Source organism: Microcebus murinus, chromosome 9, assembly GCF_040939455.1.
Source record: "Microcebus murinus isolate Inina chromosome 9, M.murinus_Inina_mat1.0, whole genome shotgun sequence".
Lineage (NCBI taxonomy): Eukaryota > Metazoa > Chordata > Mammalia > Primates > Cheirogaleidae > Microcebus > Microcebus murinus.
Window position 1 is genome coordinate 76,728,673 of NC_134112.1, and position 19,143 is coordinate 76,747,815.

The window sequence follows — 19,143 nt, forward strand, 5'->3', positions numbered from 1 at the left end:
TATACATGTATTCATAAATGTATATTTTTATACATATATATTTTAATAGACTTTTATATATCTATATGTTAACATGGTATTTGTCTTATGAATTCCTATAGGCAATATATCTATTTTAACACATTTATAAGAATATGTTCTCATATATAATTTCAAGTTAGCATCTCTTCAATTTTCAGTCCAGGTAAAAATCTGGGTTCAAATTTTAGCTCTACCACTTCTTAGCTCTGTTCTCCCAGGCTAGTTTCTTAACTTCTCTGAGCCTGTACTAGTAAAATATGGACAATAATATATACCTTACAGCATTGTGGGATTAAGTGATATAAAACATGTAAAATGCTTAGCACTACAATGACACAGCGTAAGTCCAGTCCTTAATAAATCATACCCAGTATTTTTATTTGTCTTTTTGGCGCTTTATTTGCAAGTTTAGTTTTTCACTAACACGTATGGTAAGAAGAAGGAAGCCATTTTGTGCAGTGGAGAAAGCTACTTCTGCACTTCCAGCTGTCTGACTTCAAATTTTTTCACTTAATCTTTTTGGGCCTTCAGTTGCCAAAATCTATAAATGAGAATCATGTTATTCATCTCACAGGACTTAGGTTAGGGAACTATATTAGAGTGCTTTGTAAACTGCAAAGTGCAATACAATTATAAAGTACTAAATCATTATGACCTTCTGTTCCCATCAATACCACCCACAGAATGTTTATAGAAGAACCAGAAAAACTACCCACAGAGTATTGTAGAGACATGCCTCAACCCCTAAAATTATAATGAAAGGATCTTTTCATGGCCACTGCGGTGATAGTAAGTCATTTTCAAAATAAATTTTATTCCCTGTTGTTTGAACACACAGTAAGACATGTGTTAGTCCTTGTCTGAAACACTCTCTGCCTGTCCTCATGAGCTATCAGCTCAGCTAAATATGGCCCTGGCCAGTATGTTAATAATCCCCACTGGTTCTGAGACCTCCATCCACCACCGATGTGACATTCTTTGTGTTCAAATGTCTAGCTGACGTCTGATGCTTAAAACAGCGCATGCTTTCACCCCTCTCCACATTGTCACAGCCCTGTCTCACCACTCTTAAAAGGCTACTGCAGCCACTCCTAGCACACACAGTTGCTGGCCTGCCTTCCCACTTGCCTCTCTGACTGCTTCTGGCAGCCTTGAATGCCTGATTCTTCGAGCTCCTTGCGGGTCTGACAAAGCAGGGACCATGTCTACCTTTGGCTACAGAAGAGGACTTAGTAAATATGAATCCATCGATGAGGACGAGCTCCTCGCCTCCCTGTCGGCTGAGGAGCTGAAGGAGCTGGAGCGGGAGTTGGAAGACATTGAACCTGATCGCAACCTCCCAGTGGGGCTAAGGCAAAAGAGTCTGACAGAGAAAACCCCCACGGGGACATTCAGCAGAGAGGCACTGATGGCCTACTGGGAAAAGGAGTCCCAAAAACTCTTGGAGAAGGAGAGGCTGGGGGAGTGTGGAAAGGTAGGCTGCTGGGACTTTTCTTTGGCTACTCCCACCACCCCACCCCAAACCCAGGCACCTCTGCTTTCTCTAACTTCTCAGTCCGCATCACTCTAATCTTCTTATAACCCATTTGTAACTGCGACTAAAAAGTGTCTCAGGCTGAGATGTAACTTCTATGACCACCCTGTGGATCATAACATGTAAAATTCTTAACTGGGGTTCTTTGATTGACTAAAAATGGGAATCTCAAGAGGAAAATAATTCACAACCAAGGTATGGGTTTAAATATTTTCCTAAACGTAAGTCTTATTTGAGCTATAAGTTGGTGATATAGCATATAAGTTTCTGAGATAAGTGTGTGTGTGTGTGTTTCAGTTAAGCACATTTATTTTCTCCTATAAAAACAAAAATGGGAATTCTGGTTGCTTTGATTGTGACAGTGGCTATAGTAAACATAGTTCTTTTTTTCTAACACCAGGAAGTGTAGGGTGGCGGGAAGTGCATGGGACTGAGAGTCGGGGGCCTTGTAGTCCCTGCTCTGTCATTAGTTTGTTAGACCTTGAATAGTCACTTCTTCAGGATTCTCTTTCTCTTTGTCCATTGAGGGAGTTAGACACAGTGTTTCTTTTGCAAATCAAGAGTCTCTTTGAGATTTTGATAAGTTATGGACCTTCTCCTCAAGAAAATACACATGTGCTTATGCAAATACACACAAACTTTTGCATAGGTTTTTCACATGACATCCTGAAACCCATCTGAGGACCCAGGTGAAGCACACCTGTGTAGATGATCTCTAAGACTCCTTCCCACTTTATAATGATGATTCTGAGGCCAGGAAATGTGCTTATATTGGAGCTCAAGTCTACTAAGCTCTTGTGTACTGCCTAGTAAACAGTTACTTTGAATTTGCCAAATGAGTCATTCTCAGAAGCAAGTTCAAAAGACTGTCCTCGGGGGGAAAGAACAATCACATACAATGTTAATATGACAAAGAAATTCTTCCTGAATTTATGAAAGAACACAGGTCAGCCAGGAACAACAGTTTAAAACCTCTACACTCCACAGGAATCATCTAAAGTCAAATTGGCCTAAAGCCGAAGGCAAGACTTCCACAGTACTAATCTAGGCGCTGTTAGCTGATCTTGATGATAGGGCATGCGGGCCACAATTGCAGCAAGATATGTGTGAGCTGTGTCCATGTCAATCATCGCAGGATCGGTCACTGGGATCTGGCCAGTGACTGCCAAGGGCCACAGCGGCCACCCAGGATGAGGAGCTACAAGGGGAGGTGAGGAGGAAGGACAGTCAATTTCTCCACAACCATCATTTTAAGAGGTTTTTCTTTTTTCCTCTGATGTGGGAATGAGCATCTAAACAAAGTCTGATAAAATATAATGACATTTTTAATATATTCGTTAAAAAATTTCCCTAATAAGTAAAAAATTATCTCAGAATATCCAGGACATAACAGCCAACTGTAGCAATAACCCAACAAAGGCATTTTAATGTCGTAATGTCATGAAAGTGGTGGGAACCAAAGGGCAAAGCCTGTTGTCAGCTGTGGACAAAACCCACCTGAGCCTGCCAAACGTTTTGCTTATCACTGCCAATGGCTTATCAGGTCAATTAGAAAGGCTGCCGTGTTTATGAACTTTGATTCCTTTCTCGGCTAGTTAACTTTTCTCCCACTACACTTTCCCCGCTGGCCAGCTATCTGTAGTCACACGGAGTGCTGAGCAGAAGCTTGCTGATTGGGGCGGGGGGCGGGGGGGGGGTGGTGAAAATCCAATTCCCACCACTGGAAAAAACTCAAAGCAGCTGAGCGGTGGGTTGGGGGTAGCTGCATGAAAAGCCCCAAGGTAGGGACCATGAGAAGGGGTGAGGGATCTTGGTTAGCAGGTGCTCTGTAAAGGCTTATGAAAATCAAGTGTACACCTGTTGAATGACAGCCTCCTGTCCACCTGGGTTCACACAAACTTATGCTGCACTGGTGTTCCCAGGGGCCCTAGGAGACCCACTGGCCCAGCTCCCCCAGCTGGGGCATCTGCTGGATCTCAGGCACAGGTGCCAATGAGTTTCCTCATATTACATATACATTATCTCACTTCCTTCTTACCTTTCTGCACATGAGACTATGTGAGGTTAAGAAAGGTGAGGTTACTGTGAGGTTACTCAATGACCGTGCAATCGTGAATGGTGCTGCCATAAACATTCAGGTGCAGATGTCCTTGTAATAGAATGTCTTATGCTTTTTTGGGTTGAACACGCTTGAAGCTCTGGCACAGAGAGGGGGAGGGGTTGTAGGGGCAATATATGTAACCCCAACAATATATGTACCCCCATAATATGATGAAATAAAAGGAGGAAAAAAAAGAAAGTTATTCAAGGTTAACGTTTTGCAAATAGAACTGAAATTCAAACTAAGTTCTGTTGGCCCAAAGACCATCTCAAAATTGAGGGTGCTCAATCAGCAGCATCACCTGGGAACTTCTTGGAACTGCACATTCCAGGCCTCCCCTCGATCTGTTGAATGAGAAACTCTGGGGATGGGGCCCAAGGATCTGTGGTCTCACAAGTACTCGAGGTGATCATGACACAAGCTAAAGCTTAAGAACTGCTCAAATACAGCTGACCCTTGAACAATACCGGCGTTAGGGCAACCAACCGTCCAGTCCAAGATCTATATCTAACTTTTGACTCATCCCAAACTTAACTACTCATAGCCTACAGTGGACCAAAAGCCTTACTGATAACATAAACAGTCAATTAACACATATTTTATATATTATATATTTTCTATACTGTATTCTTACAATAAAGGAAGCTACAGAAAAGGAAATGTTAAGAAAATCTTAAGGAAAATATATTTACTATTTATTAAGTGGAAGTGGATCATCCTAAAGTTCTTCATCCTCATTGTCTTCATGTCGAGTAGGTCGAGGAGGAAGAAAAGGGGTTGTGGCAGAGGTCTCAGAGGTGGCAGAGGTAGAAGAAAATCCACATATAAGCGGACCCGTGCAGGTCAAACCCTTGTTGTTCAAGGGTAACTGTATACTATAGTTTGTTTGAGACCCAGAGAAGTTTAATGACCTGTCTAAAATCGATCTGTTCTTTATGGGAGGAACCAGAACCAGAACTGAAAACCAAGCCTCTTGTCTCTTTGTTCATGTGATGATGTCAGGGAGGTGATCACAGGAAGTGCTTGGCCCCCTCCTTCTCATTGCCTTATGTATTCTCTAAGTGTACCAACATCCACCTTCTCCCCATTCAGCCCCTCACCATCCCCTACCTCCTCACCCTACCCCCCCTTCCCACCTCCATTCTCCAACGTATCAGGGTTGACGCCAAGGCAGTGGCATATAGAAAATTGCAATAGAACAGTCTCCCAGTGCCAGAATAATTTACAAAGTAGGCAAAGTCCGGTTTTTGCATCCTTCTACCTCTCATCTCTAGGCAACTTTCTCTCTTCTGGTGTTCTTTTTCCAGATGTCCCCCACCTAGTGTGACTAGCCATCTCAGATTCTCCAAAACTATCTAGATTTTAGAACTAAAAATCCTGTTACCTGGGCAATGCTTTAGGCTTAGGCAAACGGGGAGAGTTGGTCTCCTTATCACCATCCCCACCCCCAGACTCTATCGTTGCTTTTTCCTAGAGCTAGACCTGGCTCTCAGCTGCTGCTAATCAATGTAAACTTAGATCCATTCAGGAAACAAATATTCATTGAATTCCTATGACATGCTAAGCACTGCGCTAGGTGAGAAAAACAGACATGGCCCTGCCCTCACCCAGCTAACAGTCTTAATAACCTAATACTAATAACCTAACAAAGTTGATGGATATTTTATGGGGGAGGTATAATGCTGTGAGAACCCCTATTGCAGGAATAATTTGAGGGGGCTGCCTAAGAAGGCTTTCCAAAAGAGGTGTCATTTAGATGTTATATGACAACTCACTTCGTTAAATAATTATCTTTCTAGGTACGTTTTGAGGGAAAAACAGCTCTTGCAGGTAGAGCCTAAAGGTCTTTGTAAAACCAAAGGGGATAAAATATAAAGGTGGCATAAAAAGCCATATACCTTGGATTTTGAGACAGACCCCCTTTACCTCCAAATACTAAAACAGCTAAAAACGCACACTTATAAACACATACACACACACACAGCTGAGATGGCATACAATTATAAAGGATTTGGGGCAGGGTGGGGATGAAGAAAACTCAGCCTACGATTCTTTCCTTCCTCCAGTTAATCCATTTATTCCACTGCTGGCCATCTAAAGCTTCCTCCCTCTCCTCACACATGCCAAGAGGGTTAGCTAGAGCCAAACTCTTTTTTGTGTGTGTGTTTTTGGGTTGTGACTTGCAGCCAGCTACAGCAAGACATCTCCCTCTCTCTCTCTCTCTCTGAGTATCCCTCTCCCTCCTGCTCCTAAAGCAGTGAGTAAATTAAGACTGGACGGGTCATCCCAGGAGGGGTTGAACCCTTCCCCAGGCCATCACTTGGTGCCTGCCACTCCAAACAAGTGGATAACTGGAAGCTGTTTTGTGATAGCAACCGGGCAAACAAACTTGGAAACATGTACAGTGTTTTCCAAAGCTCATCCACATGCCTCAGGCAGCAGGAGCTCTGGGGGTCAAAAAAAAAAAAAAAAAATAGTCGCCATTGTAGAGGGAAGAATCACGGCTTTGAGGACAGAGGAGGGTCCTAGGGCTTCAGAGATTATAAAGAGAAAAGGACTAAAAAGATAGCATGAGGGAACACTGGGCTCTATCATCAATTTCTAGACTTTTTTAAAAAAAGAAAAGATAGCAAGAGGCCAGGCGCAGGCCGAAGCAGGAGGATGGCTTGTACTCAAGAGTTCAAGACCAGCATGAACAAGAGCAAGACCCCATCTCTGCTAAAAATTAGAAATAATTAGCCAGGAACTACTAAAAATAGAAAAAAATAGCCAGGCGTGGGGGTGCTCACCTATAGTTCAGCTACTCGGGAGGCTGAGGCAGGAGGATCGCTTGAGCCCAGGAGTTTGAGGTTGCTGTGAGCTAAGCTGACAACACAGCACTCTAGCCCAGGCAACAGAGCAAGGCTCTGTCTCAAAAAAAAAAAAAAAAAAAAAAAAAAGGGAAAGGAAAAAAAAAGAAAAGATAGCAAGAAAAAGAGAAGAGTCACTTGGGCTTCTCCCACCCAAGTATTAATTAGCTTCCAAGATCAGACAGGATCAGGCACACCCAAGGTGGTATGGCCTAGACACTTGGGCTTCTTTGTACAGTAAGTGTTGTAAATAGGAAAGACAAAGGTAGAATGGAATTGTGTTTGCCTGAAAGCCTTTCATAATTGATACCTGCTAAATAATTTAAGACCATCAGGCTGGGCAATGACTTACTTCAAGATTTTCTACTGTTCTGTGCTGTTCCACATTATGGGTTAGAATCCAGTGGGCACCACGAGTGATTATCTTCTTGTCTTCTGCAGTCCGTCTCATTTCACCCTGACCTCACTGGAGGTTTCAAGCTGATTTGCTGAAAAGGGCGACCTGAATGTTTTCTGGTTTTTGATCTCCTGCTGTCCTGAGCAACAGTCCCACCCCCGGACTGCTCTTCCCCAGACCTGGGACCGGCACAGCAGCGCCCTCAGGTGGTGTGGAGTCGCCGCGTCCCGGTGCCGGGCTCTACTGCATTAGGCAGAAAATGCTGGAGGAGCAAATGACACCCCTCCTTCTGTCTACACTGAGACAAGCCAGGGCAGAGAGCACTAGGCTTTTGTCACATCTACTATAGATGGCATATTTGGAGAAGAATTTTTGAACATCAAAAAGGGGAGCTTATGAACATGTTGTACATTTTTGTTGCAACCTTTGTTTTGGGTGGAAAAGCAAGGAAGGACAAGGGGTGATTCCAGAGGGAGAGATGAATTTGCTAAATTGAAGTAGATGAGGAGTCAAGTAGTGAAGAATCAGCAGTCAAGAAATTGAAAATTCATCAAGGGTTTTCCAAAGCTTAAGTTCTGGCTTATTTGTTCAAACTGACAAATGATAATAGATTTTTATTCAATAATTGAATTCTGGATATTCTGTAGCAAACAAAAGAAATATTTGCATAAAAAGCTTTTGAGAGTTATGCAACAAAATGCTAACCTTGGTCACCACAACTAAAGAGATCTCAGAAGCAGGGGAATGCTAACTTTTTTTTTCAATTGTAGACTTGTGTATTATAATACTTGCCATGTGCTACTTTTGTAAATTTTTAAAAACGTGCTTAAAAATGAAAAACTTAATGATGATACCATACTCTTTAGGTTGCAGAAGAAGATAAAGAGGAGAGCGAGGAAGAGCTTATCTTCACTGAAACTAACAGTGAGGTTTCTGAGGAGGTGTATACAGAAGAGGAGGAGGAGCAGGAGGAGTCCGAGGAGGAGGAGGAGGAGGAGAAAGACAGTGATGAAGAGGAAAGAACAATTGAAACGGCAAGAGGTATTAATGGAGCAGTCAATCACGACAGTGTCAATTCTGACAGCTCTAAGCCAAAGACATTTAAAAGTCAAATAGAGAACATAAACTTGACCAACGACAGCAGTAGAAGGAACACAGAGTCACCACCGGCTGCCATCCACCCTTGTGGAAACCCTACGGTTATTGAGGATGCTTTGGACAAGATCAAAAACAATGACCCCGACACCACAGAAGTCAATCTGAACAACATCGAGAACATCACGACACAGACCCTTGCCCGCTTCGCCGAAGCCCTCAAGGACAACACGGTGGTGAAGACCTTCAGCCTGGCCAACACGCGCGCCGACGACAGCGCGGCCCTGGCCATCGCGGACATGCTCGGCGTCAACCAGCACATCACCAGCGTCAACGTGGAGTCCAACTTCATCACAGGGAAGGGCATCCTGGCCATCATGAGGGCTCTGCAGCGCAACGCGGTGCTCACGGAGCTGCGCTTCCACAACCAGAGGCACATCATGGGCAGCCAGGTGGAGATGGAGATCGTCAAGCTGCTGAAGGAGAACAGCACGCTGCTGCGGCTGGGCTACCACTTCGAGCTCCCAGGACCACGGATGAGCATGACGAGCATTCTGACCAGAAACATGGACAAGCAGAGGCAAAAGCGGATGCAGGAGCAAAAGCAGCAAGAGGGGCATCATGGAGGATCCGATCTGAGGACCAAAGTCTGGCAAAGAGGGACGCCGGGCTCTTCCCCCTACGCATCGCCCAAGCACTCTCCCTGGTCGTCCCCCAAAGTGCCCAGGAAAGTGCAGACTGTGAGGAGCCGCCCTCTGTCTCCCGTGGCCACACCCCCGCCTCCTCCTCCTCCTCCTCCCCCCCAGAGTCTGCCCGCACCTCCTCCCCCGCCGCCCCCTCCTCCTCCACTCCCCGAGAAAAAGCTCATCACCCGCAACATCGCAGAGGTCATCAAACAACAGGAGAGCGCCAAACGGGCATTACAAAATGGACAGAAAAAGAAAAAAGGGAAAAAGGTTAAGAAACAGCCAAACAACGTCCTAAAGGAAATAAAAAATTCTCTGAGGTCAGTGCAAGAGAAGAAAACGGAAGACAGTTCCCGACCTTCCACCCCACAGAGATCAGCTCATGAGAATCTCATGGAAGCCATTCGGGGAAGCAGCATGAGACAGCTGAGGCGGGTGAGTGACCTGAGAACAGCCATTCGGGTGCAGATTTAGTAAATGGGTTGGCCTCCATTGCATGATGGTACTAAAGTCTCCTCTTTAAAAACTTATTAATATTTTAAAGTATTTTAGTGTGTGGGAGTAAGCATACCACGATGGAAGCACAGGAGCAGGCATGTGAGTGAGGACAGTTCCATTTGAGAGGTATGCCTGGGCCACCTTCTTAGCCTGTGAGTCTTATAAGGGCCAGGACCATTTTAAGACACTCCAACATATAAAAACCCCACTTCCTTTAATAAGAAAATCAGGGAGTATAATCTACATCCCAAAAGGATTCATCACTTGTCAAAACTTTTACCGCAAAGTTGCAAGTGATTGATACCTAATTTATAATGTAAATTATGTAGCAATAATCAGTCTGTGTTTCAGTTCTTCTCAGAGAATCCTGCTAGAGACATACCCTACAGGTACTTTTCACTCTATCATTTGTGTTGTTTCATTGAAAGAAAATCCCCTATTTTTGTAGGTGGAAGTTCCAGAAGCTCTGCGATAAAAACACGATCTTTAGAAGAGGATGCAGAACTGTTCAGTGGTATTAAATAAAATGGATTGTGAGATGTTTCTTAAATAACTTCTTCAATTTGAAATGTTCCCTGACTTTAAAAATAGCCTCACCTGTTAATTCCAAAGAGAATTTTAAGAAACAATAGCATGTTTCTTCTGTAAATATGAACATAAATTTCTTTTTTTATGTTGTGAGATTTGTATTGGCAAGAAGCATTTAATTTAAAGATGCTCTTCATATCTCTGGATGTGTTGGTAACTCTGAGCTATAACCAGTTAATGAAATGTGCTGTTATTTTTGTAATCCCAATAAATTTGGATTGAAGTTTTCCCATTTTTTAAAAGCAGAACTAATACTTTTCTGTGAGTTGATACATCTTTCAGGTGTGTATGTAATGTTACTGAATATTAAAAATATTACATTCTGACCCAAACAAGGTTTGGGTCCTTAGCATTTGCATTCTTTGTTTCCTCATGTCTAAGAAAATCTGATCAGACTTCTTTCTAAAGGACTAGAATCAAGAAACTTCTTAGAAGCCTCTTTTGAGAGTGAGATAAAAGGCTGGGAAAAGACCTCAATGTGGCCATTACCATCTTGGATTTATTGATGCTAGACCCAGGATGGCAGCTGATGCTCATGTATTTCCATAAGTCCAATAGGTACACAAAGGTCAACTTAACCGTTATTAAAATCAATTATTCCAGAAGAAAAATTGAAAGTTAGGAATTTTCCTGGTAGGAAGGAAATAAATGCTAGGAGAATGCCTGGAAAATAAGCCCCCTAAATTCAAAGCTACCTTGTAACTGATGCTAAAGGTGAACTATTCAAATCTCCCTTTATATTCTCCTTGGAGAAGCCTTAGTCCAGCGGGTCTCAGCCTTTTTTTTTTAATTTTTATTGTTTTTGCTCTACAGAAATTGTGATGCTAACATTCACAAAATACACTTAGGGACATAGGCACATGTATTTGCAATCCACAGCTATCCCTGCACCCCGCCCTTGTCACTCAAGAAGGGTCTGAATTCAAACAGAGAAAGATGTATTGAATTGCTTTCACTACACACTAGTCCTCCACTCTAATTTATGAAAAGCTATAAATCCTTTCTAAAGTCCTTTGTATTAACTATGATTAGTGATGTATCCTTTGTGTCCTACAGATTATAACAGTGGTCTTGGCAAGCTCTCTGGGCCACTCATTCGATAATTGTTTGTTTCATATACAGAGTTTTGAGTTATCTACAACTGAGAGGATTGTTTCACTAGAAAATTTCTCCATTAGTTCTTCAGTCTCATTCCTTTAGTCTGTCTCTACTGTTCAGCCATTCTCTTACCGAATAAGGATCACTGATATAATCATTTAAAGAGGGTTCCAGAGTCCTGTGAGCTAAGTCAGCGCCCTGGCTCCATGTGGTGGGGGAGGGTGATGGACATTTTCTGAGCTAAGTTGTCTCATGCACTTTTCACAACAGCCTTAAGAGGTGCTATTCCCATTTTACGGATAAAGAAACTGAAGCACAGAGAGGTTAATGTTAGTATTCCCGACCATAAAGCCTATACTCCTGCGTCACTGCGCCTCTCTGCTTCTGTCTGGACAGAAATCTCCCACAGGCTCCCCATCCTTAGAACAGTGGAGATTTCCATTTCCTTGGTAGTAATTTCACTATTTTGAGCTCTTTCCATCAGTGTTCATAATTATGTTCATTCTTGTTGTTCAAAGAAACAAAGGCTAAAATTTAGGTTTTTAAAAAGGTGTGTGTATGAATTTAGAACAGAAAGACAAGACAGACCTTCCTTTTCTCCGCCCCTTGTATGTGGGCGAGGATGGGGCTCTTGTAAATCGAAGGGGAGGAGTGAGAGGTGGATAGCTTCTAAATCCATTCTGATATGGCAGAGGAGCAAAAGTTTGCTGATAAACTGGGTCATTGATTAATCCCTGCGGGAATCCCAGAAGGGAGGTGTGCAGCAGCCCTCCTGAGTGAAGAGGGCTAGCATGTGTTGCTGAGTGCTGTTAGGGCTGGGGAGACTGTCCAGGCCTTCTCACCACAAGTGAGTGATTAGGAAACATGTTTTCTTCTTTGCATTTTAAAAGGCTGGAGCCTTTTGTGCCTTAGGAGAGAACAACATGTACTTTCTAGAGACGTCACAAAATTTAAGATACAGGCCTTCACTTCCAATCTATAAAACAAAATATTAGAAAGCCCATAATAAGACAAGTATGGTATGATCAGATACTAAGTGGGTACATTTATCACTAAGAAAAAAAAAATTTAGAATGTGTTATTTCAGAATCCAGTACTGTGAACATGCAAAGTATCATGATGATCATTATTCAGCATAGAACAGGGATCCTAGCTCATCCTCCCTGGAAACTCACAGAGCTGGTATGAAAACTAATTAGTTCATCCTCTATAAAGAGCTTTCAACTCACTGGGAGGGAAACAGTCCAAGAGCAGACAGAGTGTTTAGGCTGTGATTAATATGTGCACATTAATCTCTGCAAGTACAGCTCATCCTGCTTTGCGACAGGGCCAGGATGCTGAGTCCACTCTGCTTTATGAGCCCTGCTGCCATAGGTATTTAATAACTCAGTGTCAGCAGGATCTTGATTTAATACCTGCCATGCGATAGTTATTACCAGTGAGTGAAAGGAAATGGTAATAACAGGTTGCAATGTCTACATTCAGATGCACTAAAGACACAGGTAAATCAATATGTTCTTGCAAAGCGTTCATAACAACTTCCTTTCACAACAAAGTTAAAACTGTCCCTTTTTTGTTTCTCTAAGGCTCTTAGGGAGGAACTTTTGTTTTGACAAATTGCCAAATAGCATGTTCTAAAACATTAAGAATTAATCTAAGACTTACAAAACTCAGAAATACGATACTGACATTGATGGACTTAAGGTCCACAAATATTTTCTGAGTGCCTACCATGTTCCAGATGCTCCTCTGGACACTAGAGATATACAGTGAACAAAGGGAATAAAACCCCTGTCCTCGTGTAACTTACACTCTAGTGTAAGGAGGGAGCATGCACTATTCCTTCATGCACCCACGTATTTATTTATCAAGTGGCTCCCGTGTACAAGGCACTATCCTCTATGCTGGAAAGAACAAATTAGAAATTGTCCTCTACCTCAAAGCAGTGGGAATCCTAAGGAAATCAACCCTCCCAGAAGAACTCTTAGTTCACAAGCTGTACAAAAATAGGTGTTGGATGAATTTGAGCCAAATTTTACCATTAATCCTTGACCTAAAGCAGATATGGGGGTAAAGGAAATCTTCTCAGAGAAGGTCACACTTCATCTGGATTTTTAAAGAAGAGAGAAATCACTAGGCTAAAAAAAAAAAATCTTGTGATAGGGGTGGGGAATGGGGTAGGACATTTCAATTTGAGGAAACAGGGTATTATAGAAAAGGGCTGGAAATCATAAGACAAGGTCATTCTGTAAAACCAACAATTTGGTAAAAAGTTAATATTTCAGTCTTTTTTCTAGTGTTGATAATTTGGGTGGAGTAAGAATAGGACTATTGTATGTGATCATTTAAAAAAAATCGGAACATAAATATACACAAAAGGACAAAAGGAATCCCCATAATCCCACCCACGCAGAACAATTACTGATGATCTTTTAGTGTATATCTTTTTAAATCCCTTAAATGCATATTTGATCATACCTATAACTATTTTTTCTACAAAAAGGGAAAGACAGCTTATATGCCATTAAGCAACCCCATTTTATTTCAGCAATTTCAGTAACTGTTGTATAAATTATTTTGATTAGTCTTCTCTCTGGCGTTATATATTTTGTTTGTTTCAGCTCATCCTTTAGTATTTGGTTATTCTAACTTTTAACTTTTGCAAAAGCCCTTAGAAGAAATGATTGGCTGACAAGTCACGGCTAAAAAGCCATCTCCCAGATAGACTAGAGTTGTGTGGCATCATTGTGGTACACCAAAACTGGAAATTAGGTTTTGACTGAATTGTCATGTTTACCAAGTTTCTCTCAGCCAAATTAGATGCCTGTCTGAACCACGGAGCCCATATTAGTAAGATGCATTTCAAAAATCTGGTAAAAATTTCTATATCTGCTTAAAAAGGCTGGTCTGGGCTGAGAGCCACAGGAACCTGTCCTGAACAACTTAGTGTAAGCTAAGGAATGTGAACTTAATTATGAAAGCCAAGAGGAGAGCCAAAGGATTTCAAGAGGAGGAGTGACATGATGTTTTTTATAGTCTTTTAAAATATGACTGTGTAACCAGGAGAAGCACAGATTCAGCGAGGCCCAGGCTGGTGGCAGGAAGACGAGTTAGGAGACCAGTATAATGGTCTAAAAACGAAGTGATAGAGACTCTAACTGTGAACGCTTTGTAGGTGTGAGGAGGTCAGAACCCAGAGAACAGTGACTAAGAAAGCATCAATGCCACAGAATTTGGTTACTAGTTAGATGTTGGTGGCAGGGAGTAACAGAAGAGCAGTGTCTAGGTTGATACCTGCATTCCTGGCTGGGCCAGGAATTTGGGTGGCCCAAAATGCCAGAAAATGGGACAAGGGATTTAAGATACATTATGTTTGAGGTGCCTGTCCATTTGAATGGATCTAGAATGGTGGGCGTGGGATTGATGCTGGCAGTAAGGATGTGGGGATTTCCGTGAGACCAACTCAGTGAGATTGTAGAGAGTAGCAGAGACAGAGAGAAACCAGGAGAGTCACGTTGTGAAACAGAGAGCTGCACTAAGGAAGGAGCAGTCAACAGCATAAAATGCCTCAGTGAGTCCTAATGCTTGAAAATATTAACAAGAATTGTTGACCTTGGCCAGAGCAAGTCCATAAGACAGTGGAGATGAAAACCAAACTGTAGGGTAGCATGGTATGACTCCCCAAGGTGAAGAGTGTAGTGCAATGCTTCAAAACGTGAGTATGCTGCTCTGGGATAGAGTCAGAGGGTCTACAAAGTCTCAGGTTAAAGAAGGCACATCTTCTGGTATGTCATTTTACTTGACATGAAAAAAAAATATTTCGTGTGTGTGTGTGTGTGTGTGTATATATATATATAAGATCCAGATAAAATAGACTGAAAACTTCATTCCATCTTTGACAGCCCAAAGTCTTCTGCAGAATTTCTAGAATTCCTGGATGGAAGTGTGGGCAGGGGGAGGCTTATCTGCTTGTGGTCCCCTTTGGCTCCACATTCTAAGTTTGCACTTTGCAAACCGACGATTAATGCCCCTATTCCAAACCACATTGACCACATCAGCCCTCTTTCTTGATTTCACAAACTCAATATTGCATGAAAATTGGGGAAATGAATATGGGGTTGACATTACAGCAACACAAACCACTTCAAATCGAACATGCCCTGTTAGTAAACATCCTCTGGCTAACTCACCACTAGAGATTTTTTCCCACTGGCTATTTAATCCCACACATGGTCTGCATTTTTTTGCTAGTGTATCACTTCCTTCCTCTTCTCTTCTCATGATTCTGCCTCATTACCACCCTCCTAGATTACTATTGAGAATTCCAAATTTTTCTTCTTTATTATGCACAGCAAATTCAGCTCTCTCCTCTCAAAGGCAGTTCTAGCTCTATCTTTGCATATCCAAACTGGTCAATGTGGTCAGCAGATTAAAGGGTCTTTTATTTAACAGGACCTACCCTAAAGTTATAATTGCGAAAGGAATTTTCTCCCCTCTGTAAAATGGTACATTCTCTCCTTGACCACCACAAAACCCTTGTTGAGTCACTGATAATCTTTTGTCTGGACTATTGCTGTTGCTTCCTAACTGGTTTCTCTGTCTCCATTTTTTTTCACTCCCAATTTGCCATCAATGTGCCAGAGTGATACTTTTCCAAATGCAGTTCTGATCACATCAGTGACCTGCTTAAAATTCTTTAATGGTAACCCGTATTCTACAGAATAACATGTCCTGATTATTTTTCGGCCTCATCTTCCATTGCTTGTCCTCACATAGCCTGTGCTTGAGCCAGTACTGAGAAACTTGCAGCTCACTGAATAGGTTATGTCCACCTCTTGACAAACACCTTTTTACATGCCATCTACCTGTTTGGAATTCCCTTCCCACTCTTCATATCTGGTTAACACCTACTCATCCTTCAAAAAAGGCTTTGAGAGATGACTAGCTTATTAACCCAAGGAGATGGGGGAAAAAACACCGTTCAATAGAGTGTATGTTCTACTCCACAATCTCCCTGGGTGACTTCATCTAACCACCTATCTTTAAATACCATTCACACCATATGACTCCTACATCCTTACTCTAGCATAAATTTAACCCTTACAATTCTAGACCCACACATTCAAATGGCACCTCAAACATAACATTTAAAACTGAACTCATCTTCCTCTTCCAAAACCTGCTCCTACTACATTCCACAGTCTTGCATATAACTCATTGCACAGTTTTCTCTGCCCTCATCCCTCCCATCTTCCCACTGGACAGTTAGCTGTCTTTGATTTCTGTAGACTCAACATTGATGACAAGTTCTAACAGGGTATTTGCCTTGAGCTCTTTAAGGACATCAGCCATGTCTGATCTTGTTAGTGTCCCAGAGTCAAATGCATTTGATTAATGTTTGTTGAATGAATGACCCCTAGAACAGATACTTTACTTGCATTGTAGTTTTTATGATAATAGCATTCTGTGTTTCTGATATTGTACAATGGCTACGATATGCTAGACAGAAAATACCTCTGGTTCACTCAACACCTTCAGTCAGCATGAGACTCAGGTCTTATTCCTCAAACACCATCCTGGCTTCCCCACCTCCTTGTTTTTGCTCCTGCTATCTTCAGTTCAGAATGCCCTTTTTTCCATCTCCTTGGAAAATAAGCTACTTATCTTTCAAGGTTCACTTCTGTGAAATTTGTTTCATTCTTCCCTCCGAGTCTTCATGGTCCCTCATCCAGACTTCTTTTCTGGTACCTACTACATTTTGCCTTGTATTATACTATTTGTATACATGTCTTAATCTTTGTACTATCCTACTGGATAGATATCCTGGAAGTCCAGCACTGTATCTTATCTTTGGGCCTTAAAAACAACAAGGACTCAATACATATATTTGAATAGATGGAAACAATCAGCTACTCAACAATGAAGAGAAAACATGCCAATATCCTGTCACTACTCCTTTTCCATTGTTCAATGACCAGATATTACATGAATGGTTTTGCTCAGCTATGAAGAACACTCCAATCAGTCACTCATTTTGGAACTTCATGACAGAAAAGACATATTTTTGAAAACCATATAATTAGATGACATGTTGACATATTAAAATATTTCCAAGCCAAAGAGGGAGAATGTTAAGTATTTTACCCTCAAATACATTTAGTGTGTAATATTACTGGACTCTATGGTAACATGGTAAGCTCCCCAACAAAGTCAACTGCTTATTAATAGAATTGCTGTATTCCATGGCTTTTACTTCTTGAAGAAGGATACCAAGATCTGTGGAGCAATCCATGGATTAATGGTGGGTAAGCCCAGAGCCTATTTGGGTGGATATATGTGGGGAGACATCCAGCCAGCAAATAAAAAGCATGTCTAGTTAGGAAAGTCATTATCATGTGGCCCTTGTGTAGTGGTGGTGCTGGAGGTGGGTGCATGTGTGGGACATGTAACCATGGGGTTCAACAAGAGCAAGCAGTGACCTAGACTTTGGCAATGGGGCTTAAGGCATTTGTCTTCCACCCTTGGCAGGGCAGGAGAAGGGCTAGACAAGCTATATTCCAAATCTGAGTAGCTCAGATGGGACAGGTGGAGCCTAGGAATAAAACAAGAGTACTAGTCACTGGTCCTGTTTGGATAGTTAAAGAGCAAATGGCCTAGAGCTCCTTATAAAATAAGCGTCTCCAGAGTGGAAGCATTGGAAATGGTGCAACAGGAGAGGAATATAAGCATGTCTTGTCCTGTTATATATAAGCTGAAAACAAATCATTTGTCTTCAATTTTGATTTTACTCACAAATATTTATTCTGAATTCAAAATTTTTATGTTGATCAAAAAGGCTCATAGTTGAAAAACAAGGTTATAGAGGCAAGATGTGTCCCAAAGTCTAGGACAGCAGAGGACCTACCCATGAAGGCTAAGCGGCTCCAAGGAGCATATCACTAAGGAGCAGCCAATGAAAGTATTTCACTCTAACATTGCCACATTTTTAAGCCAGAGTTCCAAAAATATCCTCCTCCCTCAGACTCCACCCCTTTCCTATGTGTGCGCTGGGGGCAGTGGTCAGGCTGTAGTCATGAGTGGCTGTGCAGGCTTCACCCAGAGAGCCTTTGGGCAAGCCAATGATTGACGACAACAGGAAAACGGAAGTCCTATTCCCTAAATAAACCATCCTGGGGAAAAATTATTATAATCTTTAAAACCCTAACTCTTGAGTACATTAGACAAATTTGCAATCTAAAGCTTAGGTTTTTACTTTAAGGTATTATCTCTTTGAACCCTGGCTACTCTGGAATAATTTTTATATGACTAATCACTTGTTCCAGATTGAAACATTGTCTAATTAACTGTATAATCTTTACAAGTTAAAAAGCAACACAACTTTTTTGGAGTCATATTTTTAGAATTTTTAAAAATTAGGCACATAACTGAAAAGGATGGTAATCTCCTCACATCAAAATACTGTAGTCATAGCACACACTGCTAAATTTCTCTCTCCCTGAATGAAATCTCAGTTGATCCACAATGATCCAATCCCTGTTCCATAAACAGAAAAACAAATTATCTAGTCACTCTAAGGTTACAATTTGCAAGTTATCTTTCCTGAATTGATCATGGAATAATTTCACTTCAAGCTGGGGGTGGGTTAGTGGTAGCACCACAGATTAAAATCCAATACATTCACATGAACAAATGATTCAACAAATAGCAGGTCAAAAGGACACTTTACATTGAAGCAAAATTGGAAAAATGAAGCATTTGTTTTTCCCTCTGAAATCACATTTAAGGGGAAGAGTCAGAGGGAAAATACATTTATTTGTATCTATTTGTGAATGTCTTTCTAGAAGTTATACTTCAATCTTCTGCAGCTCTTGCTTTTTCAACAAGTTACCAATTGGGAGTTATGGAGACTCTGCAGAAAAGCAACAGATGGCTGAAAATATCACATTCAAGAGGAGCAAGGTAATACTCACCAACTTTCTCTAAATGCTGCCACAAATTTTTGGTGACTCTTTGCAAAGACGTGTAGAAAATTTAACAGGAATCTTGACCTGTCAGAACTTGTTGGAGTGGATGGCAATCCTGTTACCCTAGAAGCTGTCATTAATAAAGCTGTCTTTAAAAAATGCAAACTTTTAAAAAAAATAAGCAAAAAAAAAAAAAAGGAAAACAAATCCAAGTTGTTCTTGACATCCATAAATTAAAAATCACCATTGGGTTAATATGAAAGAAACAGGAAATGCTTAAGAAGACACACTGGCAGAGATTACTTCAAATTC

At 41.5% G+C, this 19,143-nt stretch overlaps 1 protein-coding gene across 1 annotated transcript; it reads left to right on the plus strand.

The window, feature by feature from the left end:
* The first annotated feature begins 1,108 nt into the window (after window positions 1-1,108).
* LMOD2 (leiomodin 2) lies at window positions 1,109-10,011 on the plus strand. Its single transcript, XM_012762068.3, has 3 exons — window positions 1,109-1,495; window positions 7,769-9,118; window positions 9,630-10,011. Exons 1-3 carry the CDS (start codon window positions 1,223-1,225, stop codon window positions 9,654-9,656), a joined length of 1,650 nt encoding a protein of 549 aa, XP_012617522.2. The 5' UTR covers window positions 1,109-1,222; the 3' UTR covers window positions 9,657-10,011.
* Window positions 10,012-19,143: the final 9,132 nt, after the last annotated feature.